This window comes from Rhizophagus irregularis, chromosome 31 (assembly GCF_026210795.1).
Source record: "Rhizophagus irregularis chromosome 31, complete sequence".
NCBI lineage: Eukaryota > Fungi > Glomeromycota > Glomeromycetes > Glomerales > Glomeraceae > Rhizophagus > Rhizophagus irregularis.
Genome location: NC_089459.1, coordinates 532,647 through 551,486, shown reverse-complemented (window position 1 = coordinate 551,486; position 18,840 = coordinate 532,647). Strand labels below are relative to the sequence as shown.

The window sequence follows — 18,840 nt, the reverse complement described above, 5'->3', positions numbered from 1 at the left end:
CAAAATCATATGTTTAGATAATTAATAGCCAATCATTTTCTGATCACATGATAAAAATTATAACCAAAAATTTCGATCTTTGAAAAAATAAAAATAAATCAGATCATTTATTAAATATGTTCGGCTAATGCTTTTCTATTACATATAAAAATAAAACAGATCATATAGTAGAATCTATGTAAATATGTTTGAGCTAATGCTTTCTATTATATTAAAAAAATAAATTAGAAGCGTGATCATTTTTTTAGAATCTATATGTAAATATGCACAGCACCGGCCAATGATGTTATTCAATCAGTCTGCATTGGTACCGACTCCCTATTTAGATCTAAATCATTAAATTGATTTTCAAGCCAATTTGGTCGAGAAGAATTCGCTCTAACCTTTTCTTGAATGATCTTTATTTCTTTATCAGTAAATTTTCCAAAAGATAATAGTGAAATTCTCCTAATTTGCTTGATCTCATCTCTTCCCAAACCTTCTGTTTTGAATATGTTGTAAATATTTTTGGCTGAGTGCTTTTTCTTGTTAAAGACATTACAAGTCATTTCAGAGGGAAATTGTCACTTAATTTCTACATTATTAAGCAAGATTTTCACAGGTTGGCCAGGGTGAATAGATTTAAATTCAGCCAATTTCTTCTCCAATGCTTCTCCGAGAGGATAGTATGAGTCAAGGATTTCATATTCCATGTGGGATACTTTAAGTGTTTTTTCTTTAAGAATCCTTTCAGCAACAAGTATTTTATTGTGTAATTCGACGAACACTATATCTGGAGTTGTAGAGTTCTCCGTTTCTATATTTGTCACTGGTGACGGATTAAAGTCTTGTGGTTTGTTGGATAACTCTTTAAAAAATTTTTTAACCCTATGATCTTCTTCTTGAGGATTTAACCTTACATCATTATCCTCGCCAAGATAAATAAGTCGTTGACAACGAGAACATGTCGTATTTTTTTTTAAGGAAATAATAATACATCTAAGATGAAAGCTATGAAGACAGGACAATCTCACAGGTTAGCTCCATTAGGTTCGAATAATAGATCGAATTTATTACACAAAGAACATGTTTCAGATCCCTCTCGAGCGGATTCCCTTTGAGAATTGATAAGTGCAGTGAGTTAAATAGTGTGATAAGGAATACTTCTATTGAGTATACCCTCATGTTGAAGCCCAAATATTTCTTCTTCAATGGTCTATGGAACAAGTGGAGGGGTGTTATTAGAACTTTTTGATTCCATTAGTATTTTTTTTTTGAGATGCGATTTACAGGAAAAATGTTATGATGAGCGAAAGGAGGGCATTTTTATACTTCTGAACATATTCCACTTGTAATCGCAAAATTATAGCAACTGGAACTTGCTAGAAGAAATTTCAAAACAGAATACTCTCTAGTATATACATAGTAAATAATTCATTTGTATTACTGCAAATCTGCAATGTAATCCTCAAGACTTTTATTATATTTAACATTTGTTTTTTCTACTGCGTCCAATACCACATGATAAAACAATAAAATTTTAAATTTACTATCGATCGATGAATATGTTCCTTCTATTGTTTCACATACAAAATCTCTTATGTTCTCAGCTTTTTCACGATCACCCAGACAGAACTTCCATATTCTTTTTTATTGAAGATCTTTTAAAAATAATTAGGTTTTGTACTCCCTTATGATAAATCTTTTTGTGAGCATAAATACAGGTAAAAAATACATAAAAAGTTAGAGTTGATTGATATGAAACATATCCTTCGACCACTATACTAAATTAATGGAAAAAACTCTAATCCTCTTCTCATGTACTGTTATAATTAATAGTGACATTGATTACGTTAGTATTTTGTGAAAAAGAAGGAATTGTTAAAATTACGGGTCTGGAGGTATTAGTTGTTTTGACAGTTGATGGATTTGATGTTGTGAGTGATGATAATTTAGGAGGTTTTTTGACAGTCTTTTCCAATGGTTGTTGCTCAAAACTTGACCCAACATTTTCGTTATGTATCTGCTTGAATAGAAATTCTAGCAAATGGTGAGAATCGTGTTAATTTAGAAATAATCACCCACTTATTTTTCACAAAAACATACCTGGTTTTAACCAGAATAACGTTGAGAACTCATCATATATTTTCTCTCTAACCAAGCTCTTCAGTACCTTCTCTGTATCTTTTTGCTGTCTAAAAAATAGTAAGTATATTAATTTTAGATTCCACGTAAAATCCAAGTAGATATACTTACATTAAAAGCTTTCGTGAGATTTAAAAACTTCTTGTAGCAGTCCTCACCTAGGAAATAGTTAGTATTTTCCTGTTTGTTCAACTTACTAGTGATATCATCCCAGAAAACTCATTTTTTCTTATTTGTGGTGGCATGATATTTGAAATTTCTTTGTTTACGTTCATTGATGAGAAGATGAAGTTGAGCATCAAAATACTTAGTAGAAGAAGATATGTTTACATTGGTGAAAGAATTCTGTAAAAATTGGGCCAGTTTTATAAAATATCGAATAATGTATTCTGATCATAGCGAATAGTTTAGTTGAGCATGATGATCTGGTCTAATTTAGCCAAATCAAAAAATTATTAATCTGTCTTCATCTGAACAATCGAATAAATTTCAAGTGATACTATGATAAAATATTTCATTCGCTTTACAATCTATTGCCTTACAGTTATAAAAAAATATAAAATTTACTAAACTAGTTATTTATAGATATGAAAAAATCCTGCTTTAATACAAAATAGCAAAGTAAATTAATTTACGATCTGTTTATGCGAAGCGCCTTAACGGCAGATATATGAAAAGACATATTTTTTAATATACTTTCTGCATAGGAGAAAGCGTTTCATTGTTAAGTTATATATCACTCAAGTCTGCGAGATTCTAAAAAATAAAAATTTTTCTCTGCTTCTTAAACGAATCACGAATTAAATGTTCTTTTTTTTGTTACTATTTATAAAATCACTCTTGATTATCAGGCTTTTTGTTATTAATAAAAATATTAATTTTTTTAACACTTTGAGAAAATGAGGGTGTCACGGGTTTTGAACCAGAAGAAGGTACAGAGAATGTAAATGATATATTCTTTATTCTGATTTTTTTGCAATAAGAGCATATCAACAAAGTGATATTACAATAAAATATTTTATTTGCTTAAAGATTTGGTCCAAAAGAACCTTTAATTTTAGCTTTTTATACAAATACGTTCTGTAATGGTAAAGAAAAAATTTTTATAATCCCAACCCATTTATATAAAAACTTCTGGTTTGCGCTCCAGAAAAATAATATATTTAGCCTAGTTCTACTAGTTTGAACCAGTTCTTTTGGAATTATTACCACCATAATTAATAGTAACATTTATTACACTTGCATTTTGTGAAAAGGAGGGAAGTGTAGAAGTAATAGGCCTAGAAACGGCAAATGCTTTCATGGATAGTGTTACCGGTCTTAATGCTGGAGAGGAGATCTCGAATAAATCTGCAATATCTGATATTCGTTCAGATTTAGAGATTGATGAGCGAGATGATAAACTCGCCCTATTTGATCCCTTAACCACTTAACGCTTCCACTACATGTTTTTCTGAATTGTGATTCTATCAAATAAAATAGATATGTTATTAATAATGAAAAGTTTCTCTCTCAAATAGTTTACCAGAAAAAATATATATACCTGGTTTTTGCCAGAACTTTGTCGATAGTATTTGGAATCATGTAACAGTTATTCGAATAACTCGAGTATATTTGAGTATTCGAATAAGCATAGTGGTTATTTGAATATTCATTTAGCCAGATATAGTATAGTTAAAATTCTAATTGGGCATTAAATCCTTAAATTTAACTGAGTTAAAATCATAATTTAGGCTAAAAATTATGTAAATCATTACTATAAAAGGAAATTTAACTTATTCGAATATTATTAAATGAATACTCGAGTATATTCGAATATATTCGATTCTAAACACTATTTGTCGAAAACTCTTCATAAAGCTCTTCTCCAATTATACTCCTTTTGTCTTCAGTTTCTTCTTTTATTCTCTTGGCAGTCTAAAAAAAATAATAATAAGTATATTAACCAGACAGGTCTTCAAGGGAAATATCCTATCAACCAACTCTACTTACATAAAAAGCTTTTGTGAGGCTTAAGAATTTTTTATAGCATTCGTCACCAGTGAAATAATTAGTCTTTTCCTGAACATTTAATTTTTCAGCAATCTTGTTTCAAAAGAGATACTTCTTCTTATTTGTAGTAGAATGATACTCTGCATTTCTATTTTTTCGTTTATCAATAAGAACGTGAAGTTGGGCATTAGAGAACTCTATAGTTAATTTTTTTTTACATGATAAGAAGATTTTTTAAGGATCTGTTTTATAAAACAATATTGAGTGATATGTTAGTAGGATCATTGCGAGGCAAATTAATTGATCAATATAATGATTAATCAAATAATAACGGTAGCTTAGCTATCATGTGACTATCATGACGCATTATATTACCAAGTTAGATCCAAATTATAAGTTTTAAGATCAGCTAGAATTATGGCATAATGTCAGCTGAAATTAATCACAAATTTACTGCACCACCCATCACCTTTTTTTATACCACTTCAGTATCTAGAAAGGCAACCAAAAAGGTGCAAATTCTTAATATAGATCTAGTATCCAAACTAGCATAGAGAGCTGGCACCCTCATTATAGAACCAGGTATTCAAAGATGACTGGAAAGCCAGAATTAACAATATAGATTTTATTACTATATGTAAACGGATTAGGAACAAGAAGAAAGCACTCACTATTAGATCATGACATTATCATTAAATTAAAGCACTACCAGTCACCATTAGACTATGAAGATACCACCATATTATACAGGAAACAGTTGAAACAATGTCATAAATGCAAAGGAGCTATCCATAAGTAGGTTATGAAGTTCCTATCAGATCATGAATAATAGGTTATGAAGTTACTACCAGATTATGAAATTAGATTATGATATCACCGCTATATTATGAAGTTACCAATAGATTATGAAATTACTGGTAGACTATGAAGTTACCAACAGATTATGAAGTTACTGGTAAATTATGAAGTTACCTATAGACTATAAAGATACCTATAGACTATGAAATTACCTTTATAATCTAGGCCAAGTCACATGCGACTGGAGTTTTTAGAAAGTGAAAAAGTTTTGTAATGATAATACGCTACAATTTTAACAAGGGAATACCGTGAAAGACATGCTTTTGACAGCAGTCTTTCTAGACGTGAACTTAAATGTTGTGCAAATCAATAATGGAACCTTTAACCTGTGTATATTTCAAATTCAATATGAATAGATATTATGTGTTATATGTAAAAGATTATGAATTGAAATTACATCAAGATCTAACTTTAATCTACTCACTTTATCAATTGAATCATTTGCGAATTAAGTAATCAATTACACAATTATAATAATAGATAATAATTATATACTTATATAATAGCCGTTATATATCAAATTACTTGCTATATACAAAGTTTTGTTCTTTTTTTGGATTATAAACATGGTATAAAATAATAATACATATGTGTATACCTTTTTTTACTTTGATATTGATGAGTAATCAATAAAATCAAATGATGGTGAGAATCTACATTTTTTTACAAAAAACTTTGCTAAGCAATGCTTTTGAAGTGTATAAAATTATAAAATTTGCATAATCTAAAATAAATCAAATAAATCGATTATAAACTTTTCACATGATTCCATTATTTTTAACTTTTTTGAAAAACACCAATTTTAGCGTCAATTTTAATATCGATAATTAAAGATGAATTCTTTTTAATTTGTTTTTCAGATTTCTTTGATTTCCAATCTTCATTTCTTCATTTTTATTTAAATTCTTTTTGTTATAAAAATAAGAGATGTTAATAATAGTCTCCTAAATCCTAATGTTCATGAATTCATATAACATTTCTTTGGAATATGTTTCTCAAATTCTTGAAAGTCTTTTGTCATGATTCCATTTGGCGATAGAACTACTATACCCCCAAATTCTCTAAAATTCAGAAAACGTAAGTCCAACCATTTTACAAATCTTCTCACTTTAAAAATAGGTGTGACTTTAGCTTGTAAAATTTCGAGTATCTTTTATTCTGAAAGGAAATAATTGTTGATTGATAATCTAAAATACACTTGGAGGTAAATCAACTCGATATATTCAGTATATATCATTGAAATTAATATATGTTTCCCTCGCGGAAAGAGGTTATTTATACTATTGAGTTTAAATTCGAGGAATTATACCGATTAACTCAAATGTGGGCGAAATAAATTTTTCAATCAAAATCATATATAATTTTATTTTATTTCATAAAAAATAACCTCGCGTGCTTTTAATTGGATGGATTAAATACTCTATTGATGTAACCACATTTATTAATAAAATTCTAAATGTTATAAAGCAATTTACTTTTACTTAAAAATGCATATGTACAAAAAGAAAATTAATATTTATAACTTAAAAATATAATTTCATAGTTTAATAGATTAAAAATATAATTAATTCACTTCCATAATTTAATAGATAAAAAGCCCGCAATAATAGCCATAAAACCCCCAACCCTTAACACAAAACCAATAGAATCAGCATCTAAATTTTTGTCATGTGGATGATGTTGCCTTATAGTATTTTTATCACCACTAGGTTCTAATATGGCAAATATTATACTACTAAAAATTGTTACTAAAAATTGAGGTAATACGATATATATATTGTGAATTCCTAATAACACACCCGCTTCTGAAGAATCTTTGGTTGAAATATCACCATGTGAATCTATAAATGGAATTTCTGACGTAGTTTCTTCGGTTGAAGTCCTCATAGATGTTCTTAAATTTTCATCATTATCTTCCGATTCATTATCTCCACCTTCTAGAACAGCTCCAGTTTCAACTAAATTATACATTAACTGATTTGTATCATCATCTATATCATTACTTTGTTTGGGAGATCTATATTCTTTTGCAATATATTCTCCCAAAATTGAAAATGGCGCCCACATGGTGATAGCCCATGCGATCCCACATAAACTAATTAAAATATTTGCTTGAGTACCATTGGTTACAAACCAAGTTGATAACATTGAAGATGCAAAAATAAAATGCGAAATCGTCCATAATTTTGGTACCGTGAGAAATACAAAAGGTATTTGAAATAGTTGCCTCCATGAAAATTTTGGTCTGGTTGAATCATTAGAGCTGATTAAAAATGGTAAGACAAATGATGCCACTAAACTTATAATCGAGTATAATAATAAAGAAAAAGAACCAGCACGTATTGAGTCACCAACTGAATCATCAGATGGTTCCTCAGATGAATCATTAGCGAAACGGGAATGAATTTCTGCAACCCAAGTTGTTGAATAAAACAAAAATGGAAACCAGCCAATCCAGGCAAACAATTGAACATTACATATTTGTTGAATATACTTTGGGAGGGTACGAATAGATTTAATTATGGATGCTAGTGTTTCATAAGCTGCAGTTAAAGCACTTGTGGATTTATTCGAACTTCCAGTATATATCTGTTCAGTAACGGCCCAACATGTTAATGCATCTGACACTAATAAAAGAATAGATGCAATAACACATAAAACTTGCAATTGAGTTTTGCCAAGAAAAGGAAAAACCTCAACTAAATTAACAAATCCCCTGTATAACAATTGTAATATGTTAGACTAAGATTCACTCTTAAATATAAATCAAGTTTGATCCGACATATCTTTTTGTCACACCTACATAAAATAACCTAAAACACTTCCAATTCCAACCATTCTACCAGCCCAAGCTGTGCCTTCCTCTTGCTGAGATGGTGGTAAAATGTCAACAATGAGAACTCGACAACTTGCTTGAACTTCAGTTTTAACGAAAATTATTAATTGAAACGAATAAAATTTGTATTTATTTCAAAAGATAATTAAAATAAATATCTTACCGCAATTTATCGCAAAATCGAGAACATAAAATGATACGACTGCTAAACATTGTGTTAATAATGTCATCTAATTAAAAATAAACAAAGTTACTTAAATTTAGAAAAAAAAATATATTTTTTTTTTGTATTTTTAATAAAAAAAGAATTTAAAATTTACCATTGATGATTCTTTACTAAAAAAGATACCAATAATTTCTTTGGACCAGCCAATAAACATAAAAGCGCATACTACGGCAAGACTACCAGCTAATAAAAAAGGCCTTCTTCTGCCAAATCTAGATGTTGAATTGTCTGAAAGTGTTCCAACTATAGGCTGCATTATAAGGCCTATAAAATAAATATACTATACATATGATTAAACCAAAAAAAAAGAAAAAAAAATTTATAATTTACCTGATAAAGGCCCCGCAAGCCAAACTAAAGACATTATTGATTTTGATAATCCTATAGAAAGTAAATATGGTGTTCCTAATGAAACAAATATATAAATATTTCAATTAGTAGTTGATCATATGAATATAAATTATAACATATAGTCACACTTGATATAGTCCGCCATTTCGAAATTTACGATATTCATAAATTCAAAATCTGGTATGCAACTGCATGTAGAAGAATTACCATATGCCAGTTCCACTGTCCCTAAATAATTTTTTAATCATAATTATTACATGGATCATTATATATATCGTTAAAAAAATCCAACGCATAATTTTAATTTGCTTTTTACCTACAAGTAAATTGTAAACTTAAAAGAAGTAAAAATTATTGAGATGTAAATATTAGTAATGGTGATAATTTCCAAAGCTTTTTTGTTTTAATATAAACTCACCCAGCTAAACATTGAGTCAATAATATCATTTTCACGGTCTTATTACCACCTCTGATACTTGGAATATTAATTTCTTTATTATTAGATCGAATACCATGGTCAGAATTATTATTCACGTTAAAATTTGAATCAATGTCTTCTTGACCAGCTATCCCTCTTGCTGATATGTCTACCGAGGTCGTCGAAGAACGTGGTGTTTCTTTCATTTCTTCCATGATTTTTTTTTTAAATGATGATTTAGCAAATAACGCATTTTATAAGACATGCATATCAACATTGTATCACTATGAACGTCATACTTACCAAATCATTCTGGATATGCACGGCAATTGGACCCAGGCACTACTCAATTTGGACCGGGTAATGTAAATCATGTCTTCATGTGATTCAAACCAAAAATTTGACAGCCATGTTTAAAAAATAGAACTACTTTCAAAATGAGAACTTAATTATTTATTAACTTATTATTTAGAATCAATCTATAGATTTTATTTTTACGAAATATTTATAAATATTTATATAATTATAATAATAATTAATTTATCTTGGTTCTATGTTTCTCGCTCAAAAAATTATAGAGATATGATGCTAGCGAATGCTGCTATAATTAAGCCTAACACTATAGTTACAATATTTTTATAGTCAATTAAAGAATTTGTGGAACTAAATTCCAATCCATCGGCATCAGGTGCATCTGTCACAACAACAACAGTTTTTGCAGGAACCTTTTCTTCAACAACAGTTACTTGTCCATCATCTAAAGTTTTAGTAACTTTTGTCGTTGATTCAGGAATTACACTCGTACTAGTCGTTAACTTTGGAGATCCTTTTGCTGCTGTATTAAGAGATGTTATGGTTGGAAGTGGAGTGTTTTGAGGATTTGCTGCGGCTTTAGCGGGAACCGGAGCTGGAGGGGGTGGTACGGTCTTTGGATCAGTAGGAGCTTTAGGATCCTTTGCGGCATTTTTTGCTGGATCTTTTGCGGGATCCTTCGCAGGATCATTTGCTGGAACTTTTGCTGGATCTTTTGCAGGATCAGGAACTTTTGCGGGATCTTTCGCAGGATCATTTGTTGGATCTTTTGCTGCTTCTTTTGCTGGATCTTTTGCTGGTTCCTTTGCTGGTTCCTTTGCGGGTTCCTTTGCTGGTTCCTTTGCGGGTTCCTTTGCGGGTTCCTTTGCTGGTTCCTTTGCGGGTTCCTTTGCTGGTTCCTTTGCTGGTTCCTTTGCGGGTTCCTTTGCTGGATCCACTACTGGAAGTTTTGCTTGTGGATTCTGATCCTTTGGTGCATCACTAAAATAATAATTTTTTTAAGCAAATTTTCATGTTGAAAGAATTTTTTTTTTAAAAAATAAAATAAATTATACTTACGGTGCTTTTTCTTTTGGGGCACCATCTGCTGGTGCTTGCCTTTTATGTAAGTTTATAGACCTAAAATCGACTGTTGGAGATGATAAGGTTGATTTAATCACAACACTTAATATGAAGAGAGCCACAATCGCAAGGGCTCGTTTATTTGGTATCATGGTGAATTATATTATTTTTTTTTTAATTTATTTTAGAAAAAAATTCTAGAATAAAAAAAAATTATTATAATATAAAGAGTGTTGAGAATTAAAAAAAAAGGAGTGTTAAAATTTTTAAAATGTAATAACGAAAGAACCAAAAAAAAAAGATAACAAACATAACGAATTCATGCAATTTATATATTTATTTGTAGGTTTGAAATGTAATTTAAATCCTGCATATCTTATGTGACACAAAGTCATTTATTATTTATAGATTCTTTTATATTGGTGTTATTTAATATACGAATATTCTGTTGGGTTCACAAAGTTCACAAAGTTAATTTAAGTCAATTTATATATTTATATATTTATATATTGTTTAGAGATTTACATACACGCGACAATTATTTACCAAATTTGCAAATGTGATTAATTAAATTTCACCGCATTAAATATCACGACATAATTATATAATAAAATGCATTATTGTGGCTAAGGGCGACAAGTTCTAAATATAAACATTGTATTTCTTTTTACCCAAATTTAAAAAACTTTGTCTAGTCTTAGTGGTTTAATACATAAGGGTGTAATAATTCTTAATGGCATGTAACGCCGAGTTAGTGTAATGTGCCAATGGCTTGAAGGTAAGTATGTGACAATTAGATAGTGATTGAACTCATTGAAGGGTTCAATAATTATAAATAGTGCAATCCATAAATTCATTCAAAAATGAAGTGCGTGAACCAAATCTTATCTTTTTGACGTTCTTTATATTAAATGATTATGATTAAGTCTTTGTTACACCAAGTCAAATTATCCAATTTTTCTTCTGATGATATCAACTTCCCATTTTACAAAGGTAATTGGTGTAATGACGGGAAACCCTCGAATTAACGTTTTAATAAACAAACAATAAATTCAATTAAAGCTCGGGTTACCTTTTTATTTACTTTCTATAATAATCAGACGTCATGAATTACGGAAATTCTTGATGTTTATTTGTCAGCTTAATACAGTTTTACCCTTTATTTGATGTCTTGGAGAACCTGTGGTAGTGGCAATCAAATTAGTGGGTATGTTGAAAGAAAGTTCTTGAAACATTTGTTCATTTCAATTCATGTCAAAATTGAAAAATTTAGAAATTCTTGAACTTTTTAATATAAAATTTCTATGACCGTGTGCCAGTGGTCAACCCGTTCAATATAATCGAAATTTTAGTTTAAATCCTAAATTTTTTATCAGCTCTATTTGTTAACTAATATCAGTATAATTATTTAGCTAATGAACTTTAATAAATTCGCCCAAGTTAGGCTTTGAGTTTTTAACAAAATGTATAAACATGAAAAACCAATAAAAAAGGCTCATTTCTCACATTTTTTATTAAATTTATGCAATTTTATAACAAGTTGTTTCATACATTAGACACAAAGAAACACCATTTAATTAGTGTAATCCGTAATCCGTTGATCCGCCGGATATGTCCGTTTACATTAACCGGAGTAGTTCTTCACCGTATCAGCGAACATTCAGTGAATATCCGGCTGATATCCGACTAAAAAAATATCACTACCTTTCCGAGCATTTCATTCTCACGTTTAGCAGAAGACATTGAATATCTATAGATTGATTTTTCCTCTTCCAAAATAATTGCCAAATTATGAAATAAGTTAAACTATCATATTTCTACCAATATTAAAATTAAAAATAAGAGATTACTATCATTTGTAATAAGTTATATTTTATTAAAATTTGATTATAAATTTGTGGAATGTCCTTTAAATTACATTTTATATTATAAATGCCCCAGACGTTAAAAGAACTTAGACTGATGTTGGGCTATCTGTTCAATTGGACATTGGACGTCCAATTGGATATTCCATTGTCCGATTATTTATGACTTGGACAATGTGGACTTTATCCAATTGGTCCCAATGTCCAGTTATATGAATTGGACATATCCAAATCCAACACTAAAACTTACTCACTCCCACTCACTTCACTCCCATCCAAGGATGTCCCGCCCAAATCACAACAATCACAAAACTGGGAGTTGAGTTACTAGTAAGAACTGTTACTTGTAGGGATCGGGATAATTTTTAAATATGTGACGTTCTTGCGTTTCTTGCGTATCTAAACATGTTCAATATGTTCAATTAAACCTTTCTGAATATATCGTGACTAATATACTCTTGAATATTTCGAAAAATTAATAAGTATATTATATATATATATATATATATAGTAATTTATCAGTACGCGAATATTATTTAACGTAGTTTTTCGGTCATACAATTGACCTAATGTGGCTTAGAGCGCAGTGACTGTGCGATGTTAAGATTTTTTCTTTCTTTCACCTGAACTTATTAAAGAAATTATCGAGGTTCTTGGTCGAGACATTACACAATTAATGTATGAATAGTATAAATGAAATATATTTTTTTGGTTATTATTGTGCATTTACAAGAAAACGGGTTCAGAGCTTACAAACTTTTCCAGGACTTCCGAGAAATTGGTTAGTGGCTGAAAGAGATTTACTTTCCAATACTGCATATCTTGTACTGATGTCCGTTTTTGTTTTATCCAGAATGATGATTGTGACAAATGAAACCGGATTAGAGTTAATGATGGAATAATTAATACAGGTAACGAAAAACTGGTGTTGTCGCGGGCATTAGTATAGAAACGCCATCTCACTTTGTAAAACAAACCCATGTATCACCGAATCATGTATTTTATTTTCTATATCAATAAAGTCAAAATTTAACAATAATTCTGGTTGTGACATTTTATTCTGCATTCCCACATTTTATGTTCGAAGGATATGTTATATAACTGACCGAATTTTTTTTTTGTTGTTCTGCTTGCCTTCTGAAGTTTATGATTGAGAAAGGCGATTATTCTATCTTGTATAAAAAGAAAAATAATATCAATCATGCATCTGTTGATTCGTTGAAAGAACTGAATCCCAAGCTCTTAGCTGAAATTGCTGGACTTAAGGAGGAAAATGCAAAGCTAAGAGCCAAACTTAAGAGCATAACCGAGAAATAGAGCAGATACTGCTGCCGAGAATTCCGAGCTCAAGATTGAGGCATGATATTGATGAAATTAAACAAAAAACCTAGTGCGAAGAGGCAAAAGGGTTAGCAATGAGATCAGGCAGAGGGAGCGAAAGAAAAACTTCAGCGTGAGATAACGCATTTGTAACAAAGGTCCAGGAGGCATCTCCAATTTTCCAAAATGCCACTTCTATTACTTGCTAGCCAAGACACGAATTTTACCTCGCATGAACAGGGAGACAATTCATGATTCGAGAAACATCTATTTAACGATATATCCAGGATCGGATCGTGACTTCACATTCGACTGATCTCAGTTCAGAAAAAGTCAGATGTCTTGCAAAATATAGTCAACTTACAGCATATGAAAAAGCATGTAATGTGGAAGAAGAATAGATAAAGGCCAATCAAGTGGAGATTTTATGCTGGTGTAATTTTATTATAGCATTTGATAAAAGCATTAATGAAATCATGAGTAAAGATAAGGTAGGCACGAAAAGCCAAAGGTCTATTTATGATTTTATTATTGCGCAGAATTTTACAAGTTATTCGAAAAATCATACAGTGAGAACTCCACTTCAAAGTTTACTAAAGAAATTCAAAGGATTATAGATAGTTCACTGAAACCTAACCTGGATTTACAGATGACCAGGACAATTCTATCATCATCTTCCGGTCATAAGTTAACTCATATTTAACGTAAAAATTTTTAATAATTGCAATCTTTCTAATCTTTTTGAAAAGTTTTCAATAATTATATATTGCATTTGGCTATAAATCTGGCCGAAATTTTATATAAAATTTCAAATTTAAATTTCAATTCAAGAATTTATTGTGTTGTTTTCCCTGATCTGAATTTTGAATATATAGTTCTACTTCAAGTTCCTCAAAGTGTTTCTAATAATATAAATATTGATTAATTTATTTAACCCAAAAATATTACGAAATCGGCAATTTATACCTAAAGTGTAATTAAGATCTATATATGTGATTTGTCCTGTTTTTTTAAGGGAAAGCGAAAGGATAGTCGGGTATAAAACAATGAGGGAGTGCGTGGTGATAAATGGACTAGAAATTTCCTCATCGGGCGGTTCTGCAGTTTGCGCGACCAAACATTATCGACAAAATCTTTTTTAAGTTTTGAATTCGGTTCGATAAGTGATGAATTCGTACGTGATGTTCGGACAGTTAGGCATTTTGAAAATCCAACCCGTTCTTTGTAGGTTTGGGGTAGGTTGAAGATTTTGGTTTTGTTGCTCCGGTTTTCCAGTAAGTTTAGGAATTCTGAGATTTTGTTGCATCTATTTTTTGGTAGATTCATGATCCTGAGCTTCTTCGTTAAAGCACGTCCCAAATCTGATAAAGTAAAAAAGTGGTCGAATTACATAATGTGCATAATGTATAACATAAGGTCAAAAGGTCAAAAGTGGAAATAAAAAACTTACCTCAATGAGGTAATTAACTTTGGAACCTTTTGGCTCATCAAATTGTTTTCCTTTCATACCATTAAAAAAATAAATAGCATCTTTATGTGTATCAAAAGTGAATGTACGCGTAACTAATATTCATCAAATTTATTTATTAATAATTGATTAGATTTATCAAAATTGAATTTTTTTATTAATTATAATAACCTTTTTTTGCATGCGCAAACGGAAATGAGGAAATAGTTTTAATCCGGTCTTATATCTCGATAAAGTTAAGAGTCTGGATGACCGGCCTTGTCGCAGCAAGAGTATCTGTAAAAAACAAAAGATGCTTCTAAAGAAGCGAAGGGACAAAGGAAGCGAAAGGAGAGTAGCTTTCACGGAAGAGCTTCCACAAAGGGAAGCAAAGAGAGAGTAACTTCCACTTTTGAATGGAACTGATTTATACTTTTGCATGAGGCGCAAACTTTCCATACACTTTTCATTGATTATAATAAATACTTGTGCATCGGACACAAACTTTTCTATATACAGTACTTTGATAAACAACAATCAAAATTTGGACATTATTCTTTTTGGACATGGTTCTTTTTTATTCTTCAGCTTTTTCTCCACGCCTACCCTATCCTTTAATATCCCAATGACTTACACTCATTTTTGCGTAATTTGGCTTCGGTTTCTTCTTTAACAATGGACTTAGTAAGATTGATATAGTATTTGGTTCACTTGTACACGAAATACCTTTCTAGGTATAAAGGAGAAAGTACCACTCCGTGGTTGTGATAATGATTCCATAGAAATAGTCATATTCCTTCCATTAACGTCATCAGCTTTTCGTTTCCTCTATTGGTTTGGTAAGTACTTTCGCATTGTATGACATTCTACAGGGTGGAGATAAAAGCTCGTTATTAAGAGCTCAAGCCGAGATAAACTACACCTATACCGTGAGCGAAGCCAATACCGATCTGATGCTGTTTTCCCTCTGTAATAGATCGAAAAAAAGTTCCGGAATCTTCAACCTCTCGCACAGATTCTCAGTGAGTAATGTCCGAAAATTGAGTGATATCAGACGTCAACCCCCGGATAAGCCTTCTAATACGAAAGTGTCATCTCCCTTAACCCATTTCTAAGATTTTTTCGCAGTGGACGCATCCGTAACTTCATTAACCCGCTGGTATTGGGTTGGACTTGAACTTCTGTATCATCCTCATCCACATCCTTATTAATATCCATTTCTTGATCCATTACAGTACCTCCAGCGCTTCCTCTTCCTGCGAAGAAGATTCTTCCGGAATTGTTTCCAAAGCATCAGTTGACGGCATATAGGGTACGACGACTTTCGTGGATTATTGATGCAATCACAATATGCTTGCAGGGCGCATCTCTCTCAATACACTGAATTGTTCGGAGTTCGACATTTTTGAATTTAATTGCTTTCTGTCTCGAAAAAATTAACTTGTTTTTATAGTACTTGTAAATTCCACAAGAGAAAGCGATTCACTGGATCAAAATTGCATTTCGTCATTTCACTATTGCCTCTTATAAATCGCGGCGATTAGTAAACACATTCCTCAAAACCCATTTTCGTCAAGTCAAATCTTTCTTCCTCAAAAAAATTAAATGTTTTGAGTATCTCGGTCAGAAAGGTGGTACCATGTCATTACGTCGCACAGCATCTTTCTGCGCATTTCAGGTGACATGATCACTCTACCGGTATACTTGCTTTTTTATGTTTTTTATGCAGCTCAATAAATAATATTTTATATTCCAACGAAGAACAAAAAATTTAGCGTTCATGACATCGTGGCCCATACAATTTCCCTACACAATGCATCTCTTTTTATGTTCCTAACTTTTGTGAAAATGTTCATATAAGGCAGTAACGTAAATTGTTATGGACGAGTTAACAAGATCTCTCAACTATTGCCCTACTATTATTCTTTGTGTTACGAGTCCCATTTTTGTGAGGTTACTATGCTACTAAAAACAGTTAGGCAGAGAGTAGGGTCCTTCATTATCGTCGCACAGCATAAGGGTGCATAATTTCTCTTTTTTCCCTTATCCACACAAAAACATTCTTTCCGGCTTCAAAATCGCTTTTGGAACAAATAAGAATGAATCCATGTTCAGGATGCAGTTCCAAGGAGTATTGTAATCCATGTAACTCAACACGTTTCCGTGACAACTTTGCATATTGGACCAGTGATGATTCGAAACTTGACATATTGATTCAAAATTCGCAACTTAATGCACATAGTTCGAGAGAATTAATTGAATGGATTGATTACTCAAATTTCAAAAATATTGAACTAATTGCACACGGTGGATTTGGAAGTGTTTATAAAGCAATTTGGAAAGATGGTCCATTAACGGAACAAGCTTGGGACATTGATTATTCTATATGGAAACGACGTCATAACCAGGAAGTAGTGATAAAGAAATTTCAAAATGTGACTCATGTCAGTCCAGAGTTGTTGAATGAGGTGGTTAACCTTTTTTTCAGATGTTGAAGTTTTTTAAGGAACAAAGATCAATTAAGTAATTTATACTATATATTTCAGATTAATATTAACTCTAGATTATGTTTCGAGTTTAACCGTGATGAAATTATTACAATATATGGAGTGACTCGTGATCCGCAAAGTGCGGAATACGGAATTGTTACTAAATTCATAAATGGTGGAAATCTGAGGGAAATGATTAAAAAAAATCATAGTAGCCTAACATGGGAAATTGTTCTTAATATACTTTTTTACGTCTGCATGGGATTACGTCATGTTCATTATAAAAATTATTGCCACAAAGATCTCCATAGTGGCAACATTTTGATCAATAATTTAAATATAAGACTTGGTATAATTGAATCAGCAATTTCAGATTTTGGTCTGTGTCGTCCTATGGATCAAAGTTCCACAGATAAAACTATATGTGGTGTTTTACCATTTGTCGCACCAGAGGTTTTACTTGGTAGAGAGTACACTAAAGCAGCGGATATTTATGGGATCGGGATGTTGATGGCAGAAGTAATCAGCGGCGAACCACCCTTTGCTGATAGGGATTATGATGAGAATTTGGCTTTGGCTATTTGCTTTGGTCAACGTCCACATATTCCAGAATATACTCCTGAACCATATGCTGCGTTAATGAAACGTTGTTGGGATCCTATTCCTACCAATCGTCCAACGGCCATAGAATTAAACGAACAGATTTTTGATCTAGAACTTGGCCTTGACAAGGAAAGCCGGCTAGAAATTATAAAAGAATTCAGTAAGGAAAGGGAAGACAAGTGGAAAGCACGATTAGCAGAATTGGCTACAAATCCAATACCCCTGAAAGAATCGCAGAACTTGCTCACCAGTAAACGACTTGACTACTCTCAGTATCTATCACAAAAACTTACGGTTGAAGATTGGAATAAACTAAAATTAATCGACTAATAAGTCGACTTATTGTGAGATCAATGGTAAACAATATTGTATGTGGAATATCACATGAAAAAAAGTTTTGCGATTGCAAATATTTTATAATTGAATTCGGTTAACTACATACTTCTATTTTTTTTGACAAACTATAAGTAAGGTTGGGATTCGTAATACAATATAATAAGGATTATATGATATATTTAGTAGTAATCACAAAAAAAGTAATACGTATACAATTGTAATTAGAACATCCATTTTTGGATGTCTTCGTTAATTTCGCTTTAACGTTCATTGAAATATGTATTAGCTGTAATTAGATGATATCTTAGGATCCTCTCGTCTTTTATTGTTGATATACAAGTCTTATTGAAATACTGAATAGTAGAATTTATACGAATTCTCTTACAAAAGGTGTTTAATATTTATTCAAGTTCGTATTTGATAACTATGAGTGTTTAAATATCGTAATTACACGTGTCTTTGGCCGGCATTCCAGGAATCTTCTGCCGGAGATGGTAAAAAAAATAAAGCACAGTAAGATTGGTAAGACTATACAACCTTTTTCTTACTCCGACCACTCATTATTTTCTCCGAATCTAATTGTTATGATACCCTTAATTTA

The 18,840-nt window shown here is 31.2% G+C and overlaps 7 protein-coding genes across 7 annotated transcripts; 2 read left to right on the top strand and 5 right to left on the bottom strand.

Annotated features, from left to right (window-relative positions):
* Positions 1 to 563: 563 nt before the first annotated feature.
* On the bottom strand, positions 564 to 2,369 carry OCT59_022221 (uncharacterized protein; the record flags this gene model as incomplete). Its single annotated transcript, XM_066144680.1, has 5 exons — positions 564 to 990; positions 1,270 to 1,361; positions 1,832 to 2,019; positions 2,086 to 2,170; positions 2,322 to 2,369. The coding sequence occupies 5 exons, from the start codon at positions 2,367 to 2,369 to the stop codon at positions 564 to 566; spliced, it is 840 nt and encodes a 279-aa protein (XP_066006117.1).
* A 654-nt stretch (positions 2,370 to 3,023) lies between these two features.
* OCT59_022220 (uncharacterized protein) lies at positions 3,024 to 3,557 on the top strand (the record flags this gene model as incomplete). The annotated part of the gene is made up of 3 exons (XM_066144678.1): positions 3,024 to 3,067; positions 3,157 to 3,212; positions 3,349 to 3,557. 3 exons carry the CDS (start codon positions 3,024 to 3,026, stop codon positions 3,555 to 3,557), a joined length of 309 nt encoding a protein of 102 aa, XP_066006116.1.
* Positions 3,558 to 6,326: 2,769 nt separating this feature from the next.
* OCT59_022219 (uncharacterized protein) lies at positions 6,327 to 8,834 on the bottom strand (the record flags this gene model as incomplete). The annotated part of the gene is made up of 8 exons (XM_025314252.2): positions 6,327 to 7,690; positions 7,778 to 7,892; positions 7,974 to 8,040; positions 8,131 to 8,300; positions 8,367 to 8,441; positions 8,595 to 8,615; positions 8,708 to 8,721; positions 8,806 to 8,834. 8 exons carry the CDS (start codon positions 8,832 to 8,834, stop codon positions 6,544 to 6,546), a joined length of 1,638 nt encoding a protein of 545 aa, XP_025185675.2. The 3' UTR covers positions 6,327 to 6,543.
* A 383-nt stretch (positions 8,835 to 9,217) lies between these two features.
* OCT59_022218 (uncharacterized protein) lies at positions 9,218 to 10,485 on the bottom strand. The gene is made up of 2 exons (XM_025314251.2): positions 10,177 to 10,485; positions 9,218 to 10,098 (listed from the first exon to the last, which is right to left on the bottom strand). The coding sequence occupies exons 1-2, from the start codon at positions 10,329 to 10,331 to the stop codon at positions 9,378 to 9,380; spliced, it is 876 nt and encodes a 291-aa protein (XP_025185674.1). The 5' UTR covers positions 10,332 to 10,485; the 3' UTR covers positions 9,218 to 9,377.
* A 3,770-nt stretch (positions 10,486 to 14,255) lies between these two features.
* On the bottom strand, positions 14,256 to 14,670 carry OCT59_022217 (uncharacterized protein; the record flags this gene model as incomplete). Its single annotated transcript, XM_066144677.1, has 3 exons — positions 14,256 to 14,266; positions 14,331 to 14,462; positions 14,580 to 14,670. The coding sequence occupies 3 exons, from the start codon at positions 14,668 to 14,670 to the stop codon at positions 14,256 to 14,258; spliced, it is 234 nt and encodes a 77-aa protein (XP_066006115.1).
* A 37-nt stretch (positions 14,671 to 14,707) lies between these two features.
* OCT59_022216 (uncharacterized protein) lies at positions 14,708 to 16,118 on the bottom strand (the record flags this gene model as incomplete). The annotated part of the gene is made up of 6 exons (XM_066144676.1): positions 14,708 to 14,725; positions 14,815 to 14,927; positions 15,004 to 15,051; positions 15,659 to 15,677; positions 15,758 to 15,778; positions 16,050 to 16,118. The coding sequence occupies 6 exons, from the start codon at positions 16,116 to 16,118 to the stop codon at positions 14,708 to 14,710; spliced, it is 288 nt and encodes a 95-aa protein (XP_066006114.1).
* Positions 16,119 to 16,910: 792 nt separating this feature from the next.
* Positions 16,911 to 18,233, top strand: OCT59_022215 (uncharacterized protein; the record flags this gene model as incomplete). The annotated part of the gene is made up of 2 exons (XM_025314249.2): positions 16,911 to 17,279; positions 17,358 to 18,233. The coding sequence occupies 2 exons, from the start codon at positions 16,911 to 16,913 to the stop codon at positions 18,231 to 18,233; spliced, it is 1,245 nt and encodes a 414-aa protein (XP_025185672.2).
* Positions 18,234 to 18,840: the final 607 nt, after the last annotated feature.